Here is a 16695-nt window from a genome sequence, read left to right as displayed (position 1 = left end):
CCCGATCTCTGCGTGTGAGATTCCAGGGGTTCCAGGCGCTTACCCAGGGTTCAGTTTCCTCAGAATAAGGGACAGCGTACACTATGGTGTCTTTGAGTTGTTTGGTTTATTTACACATATGTACAACCTGAGCCTATAATGGAGGGGTTCACAGAAAGTATTGCTTTCCCCTTGGACACAGCCTTGGATTCCAGCAGAAATAAAGTGTGTCTCCCCCTCACAGGCTTCAGCCTGCCACCTGCTTCCAGCTCTCTCACACAGCTCTAGCCTTTGTCCTTCTCACCAAGAGCCAGGGAAGGGAGTGGGCCCCACCCATTTACCCTCTGGCACAGAGCCACTTCCCTTGTTACCATAATGACCCATACTTAGGCCATTACCAAGAAGCTGGCCTGGCTATTCCAGCAATTACCGGTAAATATTTACTGGTTCCAGGAATTAGAAGGGATTCAGGCATACAACCCTCCCCCCCAAAAAAAAACTCACAACACTAGTTTCTTAACACAGAGAGTGGCCTCCTATGAAGAAGAAGAAGAAGAAGAAGAAGAAGAAGAAGAAGAAGAAGAAGAAGAAGAAGAAGAAGAAGAAGAGGAGGAGGAGGAGTTTGGATTTGATATCCCGCTTTATCGCTACCCGAAGGAGTCTCAAAGCGGCTAACATTCTCCTTTCCCTTCCTCCCCCACAACAAACACTCTGTGAGGTGAGTGGGGCTGAGAGACTTCAGAGAAGTGTGACTAGCCCAAGGTCACCCAGCAGCTGCATGTGGAGGAGCAGGGACACGAACCCAGTTCACCAGATTACGAGTCTACCGCTCTTAACCACTACACCACACTGGCTCTCTATGCACTTGTAAAAAGCAGGGGGGGGGAGTTAGTTAAAAATGCTATAAATTGTTTTGGTGATTCAGAGGTTTAACTTAAGCTTATTGGTGTCTCTGATATCATCTCTCTCTTACATCATGGGTGTTGGCTTATATTATGGATGGATGTTCTGTACTATTTTATTATTGCTACAAGTTCATCATGACCTTTGGCTAGAACAATAGACTCGTGAGCGAGTGAGCTATCTACTATGATCCAAACATCTCATTCTTGGTCTGTCACTGCCAGTTTAGACTCCCACGAGCATATCTGTGAAATTATTATTTATTTATTTTTGCCCCAACATGCATCATATTTACATTTGCCATTTTATCACCCATTCACTCATTTTGGAAAAATCCTTTTGAAGCTCTTCTAAATCTCTTTTGACCCTGAACAATTTAGTGTCGTTAGCAAACTTGGCCACCTCACTGCTTGCTCCTAACTCTAGATCAATTATGAACAATTTAAAAAGCCCAGGTCCCAATACCTACCCTTGAACTCTACTTTCCACTTCTCTCCATTTGGAGAACTGTCCATTTATTCCTATTCTTTGCTTCCTGCAACTTAACCAATTCCTGATCCACAAGAAGATCTCTCCTCTTATTTCTTGACTGCTAAGCTTACTCAGAAGTCTTTGGTGAGGTAATTTGTGAAAAGATTTTTGAAAGTCCAAGTAAACTACAGGCGGTGACCACTTTGCACGGGAGCTCCGTTCCTGGACCCCACACATATTGGTGGAGTGCCCCCACCCCACCACTTTGTGCCCCCACTATGCCCCGTTCTGCCCCATTGCACCCCTGTTGTGCCACCGTTCTTCCCTCTTCCAGGTCCAACCCCTAGAATCTATGCAGCCCTCAAGGAAGACTGGGGTGGCATGTACCAATATTTAAAGAACTTATTGTTGTTGGTCTTAATGTTTTCAGCAATGGGTTCCTCAAATTCTTTTTAAAGCATCCCTTGTGGTCTGCTTACATTATTATTTTTTTGCCAAAGTGTGTATATCTTTTTATTCTCTCCATTTGGACAAGATTTCACATTTTTGATGGGAGCTTATTTCACTCTGTTGTTAACCATGCTGGTGTCCTCTTGGCCCTCATGGTACCTTTCCTGATCTATAGTCTACATTCTAGCTGAGTTGCTAATCAGGGCTGTCTTAAGCATATCTGGCGCCGTGGCGCAAAGATCCCTCCGGTGCACGCACAGACACACACACACACACCGTTTCCCACGCAAGAGGGCCAGTCTTCCACTGCTTCCCACAGTTTGGTCAGACTCATGTTGGTAGCTTCGAGAACACTGTCCCACCATCTCATCCTCTGTCGTCCCCTTCTTGTGCCCTCCATCTTTCCCAACATCAGGGTCTTTCCCAGGAAGTCTTCTCTTCTCATGAGGTGGCCAAAGTATTGGAGCCTCAGCTTCAGGATCTGTCCCTCCAGTGAACACTCAGGGCTGATTTCCCTTAAGAATGGATAGGTTTGATCTTTTTGCAGTCCATGGGACTCTCAAGAGTCTCCTCCAGCACCGTAATTCAAAAGCATCAATTCTTCGGCGATCAGCCTTCTTACATGTACAGTATATTTAATTTAATATCACTATGGTCACTGCTTCCAATTAACTCAACAACACTTACATCTTTCACTAGGTCCTGGGCACCACTCCATATTAATTCCACGGTCACCATTCCTCTGGTCAGTTCCAACACCAACTGTTCTAGCAAACATCATTTAGGGTGTCTAGAAATTTTACCTCTTTTGTCAGGGTTGGGCCAGATGAGGAGGAGTGGTGGCAAGCCCCCCCTGGCGAGGCTGCACCCACGGAAGAACCTGGGGAAATGGAGGAGTTCATACCTGGAGAAGACTGGTGGCAGCACTCCTTGGAAGAGGAAGAGTCAGATGGAGAGGGGGAAAGACCAGAACAGGAGGAGGAAGAAGTCGAGCCAGAATCAGGCTCTTGTGAGGAGAGAAACCGACAGAGCCCCTCCCCTCCTCCCTTCTCAGCTGTAGAGCGTAGAGCTGAGAGATGCAGGGAACAATTGAAGGCAGCTGCAACTTGTAAGAGACGTGGTTACAGGCCGGCTACTTAAGAAAGGCCGGCTGCTCCCTTCGCTAGCACCTGCAACTGCTGTGCTGAGTGCGTGGTTGCTCTTGCTTGTTCTGTTCCTGACTCCTGCCTTGTTCCTGGCTCCTGGCTTGTTCCTGACTGACTTGGCAGGTTCCTGACTTGGACTGTTCCTGACTTCGGCTTATCTGACTGACTGCTGCACTTCAGCACACCAACTTTTTGGCGCCCTAACCTCTTTGTCATGACTGGAACACATATGTAGCCAGTCTATGTGAGGGTAGTTGAAGTTGCCCATTGCTATAATGTCTCCCCTTTTAGATGCTTCCTTGATTTCATTCATCACCTCAAGGTCTCCTTGAACATATCCCTTCTCTGGATATTTACCGAAGCCCGAGTATGAGCCTTCTAAAGCCATCTTATATGTACTGGAATTTGGAAACATGGATTAGTGCTAAAGTGGCTAAAGTTTTAACTCTTAATACTGTACTCCATACCTCTTTGGCAGAGCTGTATTGCTGCCAAGCATATCCACAGGTGAGTGGATCATACATCAGGTTCCAAAGGGGACAAACTAGCTCTCAAGGACCTGTGATGGAGATGACCAGAAGGGTGTGATGAAACAACACTATTGTCATGTTGTGTCCATGATGTCCCAGATGCATGATGAAGGAAGCCTTGTAGGTTCATCTTGGGATATATGAAGGCTAAAGGAGTTCACTTCAACAAAAACTGAAGCCACATCAAGTGGAAACTGCCTGCAATGAAACTTGCTCCAACTATATTGGCAGCTGCCCCTCTAGATTCAGCCTCTAAGGTCAGAACTAAATCACAGCCACCCTCACTCAGATCACAGGCAGGCTTGAGTCTCTAAATAATTCTCTGAGTTTCTGAAGCAAACTACATAAGGAAGTGTGGAGTCCTAGTGTGACTCAGTGCATCTCTGTGGGGTTGCTTCAAAGTGCTGCCAACAATGATTTCATTTGATTTAGAATATGTAACTCAATTTGCGTAAAAAACACAATATAGAAATATATTGCTGCCTCTTCCAGGGATTCCAAAATGGAGTCCACTAAACCCCTAAGTGTTTAAACAACTCTTGTGAGGGTGGGTGCAATTTACCCCACACCTGGCTCTGCTGGGGGGGGGGGTTATCTCTTGAAATATTTCCTTTGTCAGACCAGAGGATGAAGCCCAAACTCACTCAGGATTCCTCTTTTTGTAAGAAGGCCCTCAGGCTGTAGATGGAAACATTTTTTTTCCACCCACAGCCGTGCTTAGCGGAAATCTTAGTGCCCCAGATATGTACAGAGATAACTTCACCCATAGTGAAAGTTAAGCAATCCAGGCATTCAAGGTCCATCATTCTGCAATAAAGTTGCCCAGCAGGGATTGCAGGAGAAGAGTAAATTTCCTCTTCCCTGAAAACTACAAGATGAAGTAGTTTAATATTGCTCACATTTGAGACCGTAATTGCAACAAGTAACTGCACTTCAAAAGACTGCTGTAGAATGCTTTGTTTCAACTGCAGCTCAGGGGCTCTCAAGCCATAGCCTCAAAGCCACCCCCCTCGCACAACCCCACCCCACCCCCAAATTGCCCTGATGTAGCAAAATAAAAAGGCAGGTTTCTATTTTGGACTATTAAAGAACAATTTTATTGGTATAAATCAAACATTGTGTAATAAACTTCTTACTTGTTTGAAAGGAATTCTTCATGCACCGCATGTATTGTTCAAAAGGCAATAAGCTATAATTCAAACAAAAAAAATACTAGCAATTTTTCTTTCTGTGATTCTGGCAGACTTGTCAACACAGTTTCCATGCATACAGGAAAAAACGTATCTTTCGAGAAAGATTATTCCCACCTGTGCATTATCTTAAATGGGCCTCTCAGACTGAACTGTTCAACAAAGAACTTACACAGGCCAATCTTAAGGAAAATGAGTGTGGAGTTACAAATGTCTAGATCTGAAGTGCCTGTTACAAACACACATTGACAAACGCAGAGCAAATATCTTGAGCTGAAGACTCATGGCTGCCGTGAGTTCAGATTCTGCCTGCCTTTCTACTGGTTTATATCCCATATCTAGGACATTCCTGGAGCAAGGATGGTAGCCTAGGGATCCCCTTCTGTTTTCCCCACAGCCCAAAATTGCACTCGCATGCAACTACTGACAACATGATCTGACAGCAGCTAGTGGGCAGAATTCTACCCTTTGATAAATTCTGCCCTCCTGCTTGCCACTGCAAGCACAGGGAGACTCAGGCTAGCGCTTCGCCTCTTTCTCTCTTCCATCCTCCGCCATCCCCTGTTGGCTTCTGCGTGGTCTCAGCTACCTCTGCGCTGGGATCCAGTACGAGTGTTATCCTACATAGTGTACTAACAGACCGACCTCTGGTGCCTCGTGGCCCCCCAGCAACCCTCACTTGCCTACAGCCAATTCAGCTGCAACTTAAAATCCTTAAATGGGGGGGGGGAATGCAGTGCAATACCCCAAATTGTAGATGCACACAGCTAAAGAGGAAGCAACATATATGACAAATCAACGGGAGGAAAATATGACCCGTTACACTATCTGTAGTAGTGATCATTTGCTGAAGTTTAATTTTACTGTTTACTATTAGGTTCTAATGGATTATTGAATATTGCTTTATTTGACATAAGTTGTTTATTTTAAAGTTATTGTGACTTTTTATGTTGGATCAGATTGTTATTATTAATGTTTGGTGTTTTATATGTGTTGGAAGCTGCCCAGAGTGGCTGGGGCAACCCAGCAAGATGGGTGGGGTATAAATAAAAATATTATTATTATTATTATTATTATTATTATTATTATTATTATTAGGGTCCATCTTCTGTTAGAAACCTGAGGGCAGGACTGCCAGTAGGTCAGACGTGCCTCTTTAAGAAAATGCTGATACTGGTCCTCTATTTCAAGTGAACCATCTTCCTGCACTCCCACCCCAATGGTTCTATCAATGCAATTTCAGAATGTGAAGACTTTGTGTTCAAGATCCCTTTTGCCTTTAAAATTAGCCATGCTTGGTGAAGCAGAGCAGTAAAAGCTTGGCCATCTTTGAAAATTCATAATTGCCTCCTCCCACAGATATTGCACTGACATCCATCCACATAAGTTGCTAGCAGAAAGGAAGATAACCCAGCCTCCCCCCCCCCTAAGCCTGGTAGATTGCAGGGTCCTTGTGGGAGAACAAATGCATCCATTCTGCTAGGAGTTTCAAGGATGCCCCTTTAGGGGCTGCAGAAACGCCTTCTTGCCAGCTTTGCCCCATTAAAAAAATTGTGTTAGCAGAGCTCTGTGTATGCCTAGTTTTCACAAGAGCTCAGGAAAAAGGCATGGAATGTATTACTGGATACAGGATTTGGTTTCCTGAAATAATCACCTTTGTTTTATTTTATTTTATTTTATTTTATTTTATTTTATTTTATTTTATTTTATTTTATTTTATTTTATTTTATTTTAAGATCCAGTCTTTATGGCTTTGAAGATACACTCAAAAGTGTGTGGGAAATGTGCATGACGTTCTGGGGCAGCTTGGGAGAAATGCTGGATTCAGTACTGGGTGCAGAATTTGGCTTCCTGAGGTGCTTGGTTTTCTTTTTTTTGAAAAGGCAAGTTTTCAGCCCTTATGATTATGAAGATATGGTTGAAAATATGAAATGCCAGTTGAAATATCAGAAGCCAGAGGGGTGGCTGGAGTGGAGATGAATTCCAGCAGCTGGGATGAGGGCGTTCAGTGCCCTGCATAGTCCTGCCCTCCCTGTGACAAGCAAGACCAGAATATAGTATGCAGAACTGTAAACACTGCAATATATTTAAAAAAAAATATGAAAATGTGCATAATTTGTGCAGATCACACTTTCCTTAGTGCAGAATATGGATTGTCTGTGTGCACAATTAAGTATACACTGCCCTGATTCCCCAGATCACTGTTCTTTTTGACAGTTCATGGGAATTAAACTCACAAGATAATACGGTCCCCTCCTTAAACAAATGCACTCCTACATCCAGCCAGTGAGCTGGACCCTCAAATCTCTTGGCTGTCCAGTTTCTGTCTCATTTCCCCTACCAAAGCCCCCATGATGAAATTAAAAAAGATTGTTGCAGGGCAGGGAGATAAAAGTAATAAGGTTCTTGCTTCATCACTGTTCGAAACCTCAGCCATGTGTAAACAAAACAAAACCTTTTTAGAACCCACTTCTTTCCAACCACAAGGTTAATGTCAATTGGAAAGACTTCCTATCCAAACTTGGCATGCTTTGCTTTACATCCTAGTGAGTGTGATCAAAAAAATAAACCACTTAATTTTGTTATCTTTAGGTGAAATATTAAACACTGTAGCTAGATTGGTTTTTGCATGCTGGGCATTACCCCCATTCCCAATAAGAAATTATTCACACTTTCTAGAGCAGTAAAACCTCCTTCTGGATGAGAGCATAAATCCCTATTACTTTAAACTCAAGCATTTTCTTGGGTTTCCGTGGTTTTCCATTGCAGCTATTTTGATGTACTAACAGGATGAGAAACACACAAAAGTGCACCTGATATATTCACACGTACCAAGGAGAAGAAAACTACACATTTTACAAAATGGAGCTCTTGCTCAAAGACCTGTTGAAGTGTGTGGGGCATGGCTGTTTTGACTTGTAGACACACATTATCTAAAGCAGGAGGAGGAGACCTGTGCCCCCCACCGATGTTGTTAGTCTCCATTAACCTCAGGTAGCATGGCCAATGGCCAGGGATTATGGTAGTTGCAATCCAACAACATCTGGAGGGCCGCAGGTGTCCCATTCCTGCTCTAAACCCTTCCCCCTGCCACCGCCTGAGACATTCCTGTTCCACAACAGAAGACAAGTTTTTCACTTAACATCAAAGTACCATGTGGTGTTTCCTGCTTAGAGCCCTCACCAGACCTGACAAATGAAACAGGAAGAATCTACATTCTTTTAGTTTCCTTTTCATTGATTATCTCATGTCAAAAGCTACTAACCACTTGCTGTCCAGTGGCACTTATTTCCAGTTTAATCACAAATTACAACTGCTGTTGGTGACATAAGATCACAGTCTTTCACAGATCATCAAGCTTTCAGGGAAGGCAGCTTGCACAGAAGACTTCTCAGCCACTTGTACTAGGCAGAACAGTGCAGGTGACAAAGTCCAGAAATCTCAGCCTTGCTTCACCAGCACCACGGACAGCACCCTGTCCTCTTCTGCGCCCACTACTGACCAAGAGCAAGCATTATTTCAAGTTATTGTTAATAACCATGTTGTCATGTATATCGCAATATGTGGTCATTTTCTTCCTCTTTCCAAAAGTAGAGAAGCTGTTTTTGGCTTCCTGATCCAGAAACAGAGGCCCATCCTTATTGGCAGGCATAGTAGGGGTCCCCGGAATATACACGTTGTGTTGGTAATCCAAAGGGGACATGTGCTGTGAGTACACAGGAGCATACCGAGGTGTCCAGATGCTGCTTGAGGCACCAGGTGCCTTCTGGAGCTCTGTGAAAAGGGAAGATGTTATCTATTGACAGAAAGAAAATCTCAGGGGGGTCACAGCACATCAAACATAGTCCCATTCATGAGATATGCTCTATCCAGTTCCCAATAGCATATCTGAGCTTCTATATGAAGTGTCTAAGTCAGCAAAATAAAATCTTGAAGGGCTGGGACTGAACCACCCACCCCTACAAATCTACACGCCATAGCTTAGTTCAACTAGTAAAACATAATAAATGTAAATATGGCAAGAACTGGGCACTCCAAAGGAGTATGGGAGTTAAACAATTGATGGACATATACCAACAGCTCTTAATTTACTATTCTGGGAATCCAAGGATCAAAACTCACCAGAGACTGGAGTGACCAAAGTGCGCAACCTGTCATGTTCCTTCTGGATTCCTCGACGAACTCCCCCTACATCCTCTAGGCTCTGTGAACTAAAAAAAGAGTTATCCAAGATTAGGGTATGAATGCCTAACACGGTCCATAGCCATTGCTCTATGACTAAATGACCCAGACCAATCCCAGTACCTCTTCAATGTTGATTGCTTAGATGGCAACCAGTCTGTATTGGGTTGTTTCACCTGCAAATGAGAAAAAGAGGATGTTGAGTAGAATATCTGCCTTCATTACACTTGACCGTAGGATGCCGTTCTGCCAGCCTTTTGTGTTTTTCAATAGGCATAGCAGCTAGCAGTGTTTTACAGCAGGGTCATAAAACATACGGCACAGAGGCCTAATTAGGCCCCCTCAGGGTCTTCCGTACACACTTCAGGCAAATTATTTAGCTACTTTCAGCACCAAGAAGCCAAGACTATAATGGAGCAAAGATGCAAATTCATAATGGCAGCTACTTCCCACACACATGGCTAATCCTGCATAATTCCCTCTAAAATAATGCAGTGGGGCTATGAGAAGAACAGAAGAAGAAGAAGAAGAAGAAGAAGAAGAAGAAGAAGAAGAAGAAGAAGAAGAAGAAGAAGAAGAAGAAGAATAGGAGGAGGAGGAGGAGGAGTTTGGATTTGATATCCCGCTTTTCACTACCCGATGGAGTCTCAAAGCGGCTAACATTCTCCTTTCCCTTCCTCCCCCACAACAAACACTCTGTGAGATGAGTGGGGCTGAAAGACTTCAAGGAATTGTGACTAGCCCAAGGTCACCCAGCAGCTTCATGTGGAGGAGTGGAGACGCGAACCCGGTTCCCCAGATTACGAGTCTACCGCTCTTAACCACTACACCACACTGGCTCTCAGAACAGATAAAGCATTGTACAGAGAAGAGCAAGGACTTTGATATTTGCCAACATTGGCAGGTGGTGGCAGTGGTAGCAACCATGTTGGAGCCATCAGTGGAGGAGATGTGAACATCTTGGTGCTTGGGCTGGCAGGATTCGGAAACTTGCTTGGTCAGGTGTGACAATTTTGTGGGTAGTCTGTGGGGATGGGGGCTTCATGGCAGGGAGCAGAGCGTTGCAGAGGGATGCTTGGGACTAAGAGGATAACTGGAAGAAAGAGAATGGCAGTCAAGGAACAGCAATGCGACATGTCAGGCTATATGGTGTGGCAGGAGGGAAGTGTCACTTGGGCAGAAAGAAAGGAGGCTGGGCTGCCCTCTGCTCCTCCAAAGTCCACTGTCATTTTCAGGGCCCATGAACCAGACAGCACCTGGTTTAAGAAGCAGGGGCCTGATTTCCATGAGTCCCAGTCAGGGAGTTCTACAAAGTTGTACAAGGCCCTGGGTTGGTACTTGCATGCATATTCATCCCCTCTTGCCTGCAGCAGGAAGTAATGATTTGCTGTATGTGAGAACCTGAGTCATCCCTGAGCCACAGAAAGGACTTTTGTAACTCCTTTCTGGACCACGGACACCACGGTGTCTGTTCAGCAAACTCGGCTGCGATCATTCAAGTGTTAAGTAATGCAAAGTCAAGGAATCAAGCGACGTGCTTGCATGGATGGACCAGTGGGCCTACAAGTGAAAGGCTACTTTCTGAGAAAGTGCTCCTTTAGGCACTTCTTCCCTGTTTTCAAACGCAGAAAAAAATGGGGCTTGAATATCACATAGCAGAACCTGACTTCCTTGGGCTCCTCTCAGTCAGCCGCTGCTTATCAGAAATATTTGATCGAGGGGGTCTTTTCTCGCCCGAAGGGAAAGGAAGGGAAGCCGCTTCTCCCCCCCCCCCCCGCGCCTCTTCTTTGGGGTTTCTGCCGTGCCTGAGATCAGTTGCGGAAGACCCTTTTCTGGAGGCGCTGCTTAGAGCCCCTCCGCGGGGGCTGCGCTCCTTCCCACAGCGGGGCGACGAGGGGGGCCCCGAGCCAGAGAGCCCCGAGCTCCTTCCCAGGAGGCCCCCTCATTGGTATTCTGCGTTTTCTCGGGCGCGCTCCGACTTGGCTTTTGCAGAAGTGGGGTTTTTTTTTAATCTCGGTGTCAGACTCGCTGGATTGTGAAATGGAAGCGCCGCTCGCTCCGGCTTACTTTGAAAATCCCCAATTATTGTCCTATTGTTATGCGCTTTGACTTAATATGCCTGCCTCTTTAGCATGGGGGTCACGTACTGGGTGGGGGAGGAGGAAGCCTCCCTCGCTCCCTGCCTGCCAATGTGCCACCCTGGATGGATGGAGAGGCCTCGCCAAGCGGGTCATGGGCACTCCTCCCCGGGAGGAGATGAACCAGGAGGCGCCTAGCTTGGGAAAGAGCGGGGGGGGGCGAAGCAGGCAGGGGCGACTTCAGGGGCCAAGCTTCATGGTCCCCCCCTCCTTGAAATGAGTCCTGCGCGAGGATTCATCCCTGTCACCTCTTTTCAGCGATTGAGCTTTGGACTGGAGAATGGTGACCCAACCGCGGAACCTTCCGAGATCGCCTGCCCTCTCTAAAGCACAGAGGCCCAGGCCTCGAGGGGGCTTCTCGCCGACCTGCGCTACTCATGTGCCCTGCAAGGGAGTCAGCAGGTTGAGAAACGGGGAGGGGCAAGTCCCCCAGGCCTCTTGCTGGGAGATCCTGCTGCGTGGGCCTCTTCCTCCTCCGTAAAATGCCAACCTTTAACTCAAGAGGAAGGAAGGAATGAATGAATGAATGAATGAATGAATGCAATCCTTCATGCCCTAAATATCCCCAGAGATGCTCCCAATACATTTTCATGCCACCTCTCTTCTGAGAGACCACGGCCTGTTTGTTTGTCTGTCTGTCTGTCTCTGCCTTGCTGTTGGATCCTTCCCGTGAGAGGTTTATCACCCTCCCCCGCCCCCCGCAGCGCCAACCGCCTCCCTCCCCGTAGCGAGGTAGCTTTTGTGGCCTTGCTGCTCTCTCCTTGGTCCGCCCGAGGCGGAGAGGTGTGGAAATCAGCTCCGTACATCAAGTCACTAGGGGGAGTTTGTAACTGACTAGAGGAAAATCGCATTAACATATTAGACAACTGTGTCCAACGATCCAAGCGAAAATGTGAAAAAGGAAGAAGACGACCTGTCTGCAGAATGACTTGTGCTCGTTTTAAAAGGGGCTGTATGGTTAAAAGTGGTTTTCAAATGTTTGTAAGTGGATTATGCTTTTCATCCTCGTCCATCCTGGGTAATCGCGTTATTGAAATAGTATTTCATCGGAAAAAATTAGACGTTATTCATTTATATGCTTAACAAATGTTGACATAAAAATCTCTTTCTATCTGTCAAGGGTTTTTTTCTCTTCCCCCCTCCCCGCAGCAGCCAGCCTATTCTGTTCTTTTTTACACCAGCCCAGTGATCCGCTCTTTGAAACAGCAAGGCGTTCGTCTCCCCCCACAAAGCGCCTCCACCTCCCTCCGCTCGCCTGCCACCGACCGTAGCTCAACATCAATTTCAAGAGGTGCCAGGAGGGCGGAGAGGTCCTCAGCAAATGGGATCGTGGCAAAGGTAAGGAGGCGCCTCTGAAGGAGCCAAACACAGCACCAGGCACGGCTGGTCCTTCCCAAGCAGAAAGATCTGTCAAGCCCAACGCTGCTTCTGCAGCAGCAGCAGAAGAGTGCCGCCTTAACCCCTTCCATTCCCCACAGGGATTGAGCGAGAGGGCGCTCGTTCTGGGGCACCACGCACGGGGAAATTCTCATTGAAAAGAATGGGACCTGGTCACTTATTTCAAGGAGGCTTGAGCAGGAGAGCCGCCTGGTGGATTGCTCCCCTGACAGAAAAAAAAAGGATAAGCAGAGCCCCTTATCCACCTGCGATGTCCTGGGCCCGTCTCTGCAGCCCTTCTCTTCTCAGATATGGAATGTGATGTGTGTGTCGTGCGTGGGTGCGTAAGAAAGAGAGGGAGGGAGGGAGGGGAGAGCTTGTGCACGCTTATTCCGAAGAAAACCCCAGGGATTTCAGTGTGACTTCCCCCCAAGTAAGTGAGTGGGGGCTCGTTGCTTGCCTCTACCTGATTCTCTCCTCTCAGCCAGAGGGAGGGAGTGAAGGAGGGGTGGTTGACCCCTTGTCTTTACGGTGAGCTGCGCTGCGTGGCCAGGGACACCCCCCCCCCCCCAAGCCAACCTCGCGCCTTTCCAGCGGGCTGGGAGAAAGAACTCGAGTGGGAGGCAGCCAGTGAGAGAGGGAGGGGCAGAGACAAGCAGGCAGCAGCGAGACGAGCCGCGGGGCCGTCAGGCGAGGGGAGCTGTCATCTCTTTCGACAGAGCCGGTCCCAGATTCCTCGGCGCGCTCCTCGTCTCAGCCTTAATGGGCGCTCGAGTATCACTTCTGAGCGCTTTCCGCTCGTCCCACTAATTTAAAACGAGCCTGACGTTTTCAAAATAATTAACTAAAACGGCAAGAAGCCTGGTGGAGAATTTTTTGCTGTCTGATGGTTACTAATGTCGACGCTGCCACTTGATCAAAGGGCTGGGTAATTATCTTTAAAAAGTTGCTCAGGAATGAAAAGATTTCGCCCTACGCAGATTTTTTTTTTTTTTAAGACTGGGGCGGGCGGTGGCGGGGGGGGGGGGCGTAGAGTTGCCTAATCATTTTCGAGGGACTTTCCGGACACTTTTTGGCACAGCTTCCCCCTCCCTCCCTAGAGGTTACCTGGCTGGAGGGCTGCATAGAATTATTGGCCAAGCGGGGCGTCTTTCCCGGAGCTGGTGGCAAGTTGTCCGGGACTTTCTCGTTGTTCCTGGGAGGGGCCGGGCTGTAGGGCTTCAGGAACATGAAGTCGCTCTTGGCCGACTCCGGGGTGAGGCACACCTTGTAGCAATAGCCAGGAGGTCCCCCCACAGCCGCGCCCTCCCCGCAGTTGGTGGCCCCTTTGTTGCCCGAGGAGACCTGGGAGTTGTGGATGTGGTTGGAGTTCTTGAAGATGTCCGTCGGGGGCCCCGAGGGGTCGCAGGAGCAGCAGCTGCCGTCGCCTCCACCGCCTCCGCAAGGCGGGAGCGAGCAGCCGTAGTCCTGCAGGGTGAGCCGGTCCTTGTGGCACTTGACGGCCGTGAGGATGACGATGGCTACCAGGAAGGTGAAGGAGACCGAGCCCAGGGACACAATCAGGTAGAGGGTTAGCGTGGAAGAGGCGGACTCCGGCCCTAGCGGGAACTCGCTGAAGTCCGACAGCACCTCGGGCACGCTGTCCACCACGGAGAGGAGCAGCGACACCGAGGCCGAGAGCGGTGGCTGCCCGTTGTCGCGCACCTGCACCAGAAGGCGGTGCCTGGGCGCGTCCTTCTCCAGGAAGGCGCGGATGGTGCGGATCTCGCCGGTGTACAGGGCCACGCTGAAGAGGCTGCTGTCCGTCGCCTGCACAATCTGGTAGGACAGCCGCGAGTTCTGGCCGGCGTCCGCGTCGACGGCGGAGACCTTCCCCACCAGGTAGCCCGGGTCTGCCGAGCGGGGCACCACCTCCACGGCCAGCGAGCCGTTGCGGGGCACGGGCGCCACGATGACCGGCGCGTTGTCGTTCTGGTCCAGCACGAAGACGTGGACGGTGACATTGCTGCTGAGCGGGGGGAAGCCGGCGTCCTGGGCCACCACTTGGATCTGGAAGTTGCGGATCTGCTCGTAGTCCAGCGAGCGCAGCGCGTACATGTGCCCGCTGTCCGAGTTGATGGAGACGTAGGTGGCCACGGGCATGCCCTGGATCTGCCCGTCGGCGATGGAGTAGGACAGGTAGGAGTTCTGCTTGCAGTCCGGGTCCAGGGCGCTGACCGAGCAAATGGACGCCCCGGGCGCGTTGTTCTCCATCACATAGACGCTGTACGAGGGCTGCAGGAAGCGCGGCGCGTTGTCGTTGATGTCCGACACATGGACGGTCAGCGTCTTCCTGGTGGCCAGCGCTGGGCTGCCCCGATCTCGAGCCGTGATGCTGATGTTGTACTCAGGCACAGCCTCGCGGTCCAGGGGGTCGGTAGTCACCAGGGTGTAGTAGTTGTGGAAGGAGGACTGCAGCTGGAAGGGCACGTCCGGAGGGATCTCGCAGCTCACCTTGCCGTTGTCCCCGGAGTCTCTGTCCAGCACGCTGATCACAGCGATGACGGTGCCCGGAGGCGCGTCCTCCAGGACGGGCGTGGAGACCGAGGTGAGGGTCACCTCCGGCGCGTTGTCATTGACATCCACGAGATGCACCAAGACCCGGCAATGGACCGCGACGGCGGAGGGGCCGCGGTCCTTGGCCTGCACGTAGAGCTCGTGCAGGTTGGCTCGCTCATAGTCCAGCTGACCCTTCAGGCGCACCTGCCCGCTGCGGGGCTCCACGCTGAAGAGCTCTCGGACCCTCGGCGGAGCGTGCCCGCTGAACGAGTACTCCACCTCGCCGTTGGTTCCCTCGTCCAAGTCGGTGGCGTTCAGCCTGATGACCAGAGTCCCCTTGGGCGCGTCTTCCGGAAGACTCACCGTGTAGGAGGATTGATCGAAGACGGGCACGTTGTCGTTGGCGTCCAGCACCGTGACCACGACCCTAGCCGTGCCGGAGCGCTCGGGGATGCCGCCATCCAAAGCTGTCAGCAAGACCCGGTGGCTGCGCTGCTGCTCGCGATCCAGGCTTCTCTCCAGCACCAGCTCGGCGAACTTGCTGCCATCACTGCGGGTCTGCACCTCCAGCGAGAAGAAACCGTTGGGGCTGAGCCGGTAAGTGCGCAGGGAGTTGGTGCCCACGTCCGGGTCCTGCGCGCTCTCCAGGGGGAAGCGGGCACCGGGCAGCGCCGACTCCGTCACCTCCAGCACATACTCTTGCCAGGGGAAGCTGGGCGCGTTGTCGTTGATGTCCAGCACCTCCACCTCGACGCGGTACAGCTCCAGCGGGCTCTCGATGACCAGCTGCAGGTGCAAGAGGCAGGCCCCGCTGCTCTCGCACACCTCCTCGCGATCGATCTTCTCGTTGACAAAGAGGATCCCGTTCTCTAGGTTCACCTCCAAGTGCTGCTTGCTGCCCGCCCGGGACACAATGCGAAACCGCCTAGCCGACAGCTTAGATACATCCAGCCCCAGATCCTCGGCGATGTTGGCCACGAAGGCTCCGTGCTCCAGTTCCTCGGGCACCGAGTAGTGCAGCTGGCTGGCTGCTGGAGCCGGAGCCAGAGCCGGAGCCAAGCAAGAAGTTAGCAGGAGCAACAGCTCCAACCTCCCGCAACTCCCAGCGCAGCCTGCGAGCCTCGGGCTGAGCCGGGTCCCCCCTGAACCCCTCACCCAGCGGGGAGTCCCGCCGCCTCCATCGGGAGAAGGCATCGGTGGGCTCAGCGCGGACGCGGCAGAGCACTGGCGCCGCCGCAGCAGCTGCAGCCTCCGCTCCCGCCCTTGTGCGTCTTCATCATCAATGGACTTGGACTTCCAACTACTTTCGGCTGGCAGGGGGAGCCGGCAAGGGAGGACCCGCCTGCCATTTCAGCACCGCATTGGTGGACAGCGCCGTCGAGCCCGAGCCCGAGCTGCTGCGACGAGTATGGGCGGAATGGTTAACCCTTTCGTAGCCGGGTGAGGCGGCAGAAGCGACGTGGGGAGGGGAGTGTGTGTGTGTGTGTGTGTGTGTGTGTGTTTTAATTCTTATACCCAGGAGGATGCAATCATTTCCATGCGGGAAAAGGTCAGGTACCTTCCCAGCGTGGCGCGGTGGTATTATCAGCAAAGGGAGGATAGCTTAGAAGTCCCCGATGGAACAAATTGGCTGTGGCGGAGAATTTGTGGATCCTGAAGATCAGCAACCCTAGTTGGCGCCGAAGCTGGTCTCGCTCGCCGTCGCTGGAGGGGAGGACCCTGCTCTTTCCGGGTGTCTCAGCTTCGATCTCTTCCCCAGAGAAAGAAAGTTCATTCCACTCGGGGATGGCAG

At 50.1% G+C, this 16695-nt stretch overlaps 1 protein-coding gene across 1 annotated transcript; it reads right to left on the bottom strand.

Moving 5' to 3' along the window:
- Positions 1-7139: 7139 nt before the first annotated feature.
- Positions 7140-16302, bottom strand: LOC117049498 (protocadherin-10-like). Its single transcript, XM_033154219.1, has 4 exons — positions 13473-16302; positions 8974-9026; positions 8791-8879; positions 7140-8442 (listed from the first exon to the last, which is right to left on the bottom strand). The coding sequence occupies exons 1-4, from the start codon at positions 16095-16097 to the stop codon at positions 8183-8185; spliced, it is 3027 nt and encodes a 1008-aa protein (XP_033010110.1). The 5' UTR covers positions 16098-16302; the 3' UTR covers positions 7140-8182.
- Positions 16303-16695: the final 393 nt, after the last annotated feature.

This window comes from Lacerta agilis, chromosome 7 (genome assembly GCF_009819535.1).
Source record: "Lacerta agilis isolate rLacAgi1 chromosome 7, rLacAgi1.pri, whole genome shotgun sequence".
NCBI lineage: Eukaryota > Metazoa > Chordata > Lepidosauria > Squamata > Lacertidae > Lacerta > Lacerta agilis.
Note: the sequence above shows the minus strand (reverse complement) of the source record. Positions and strands in the feature narration are given on the sequence as shown.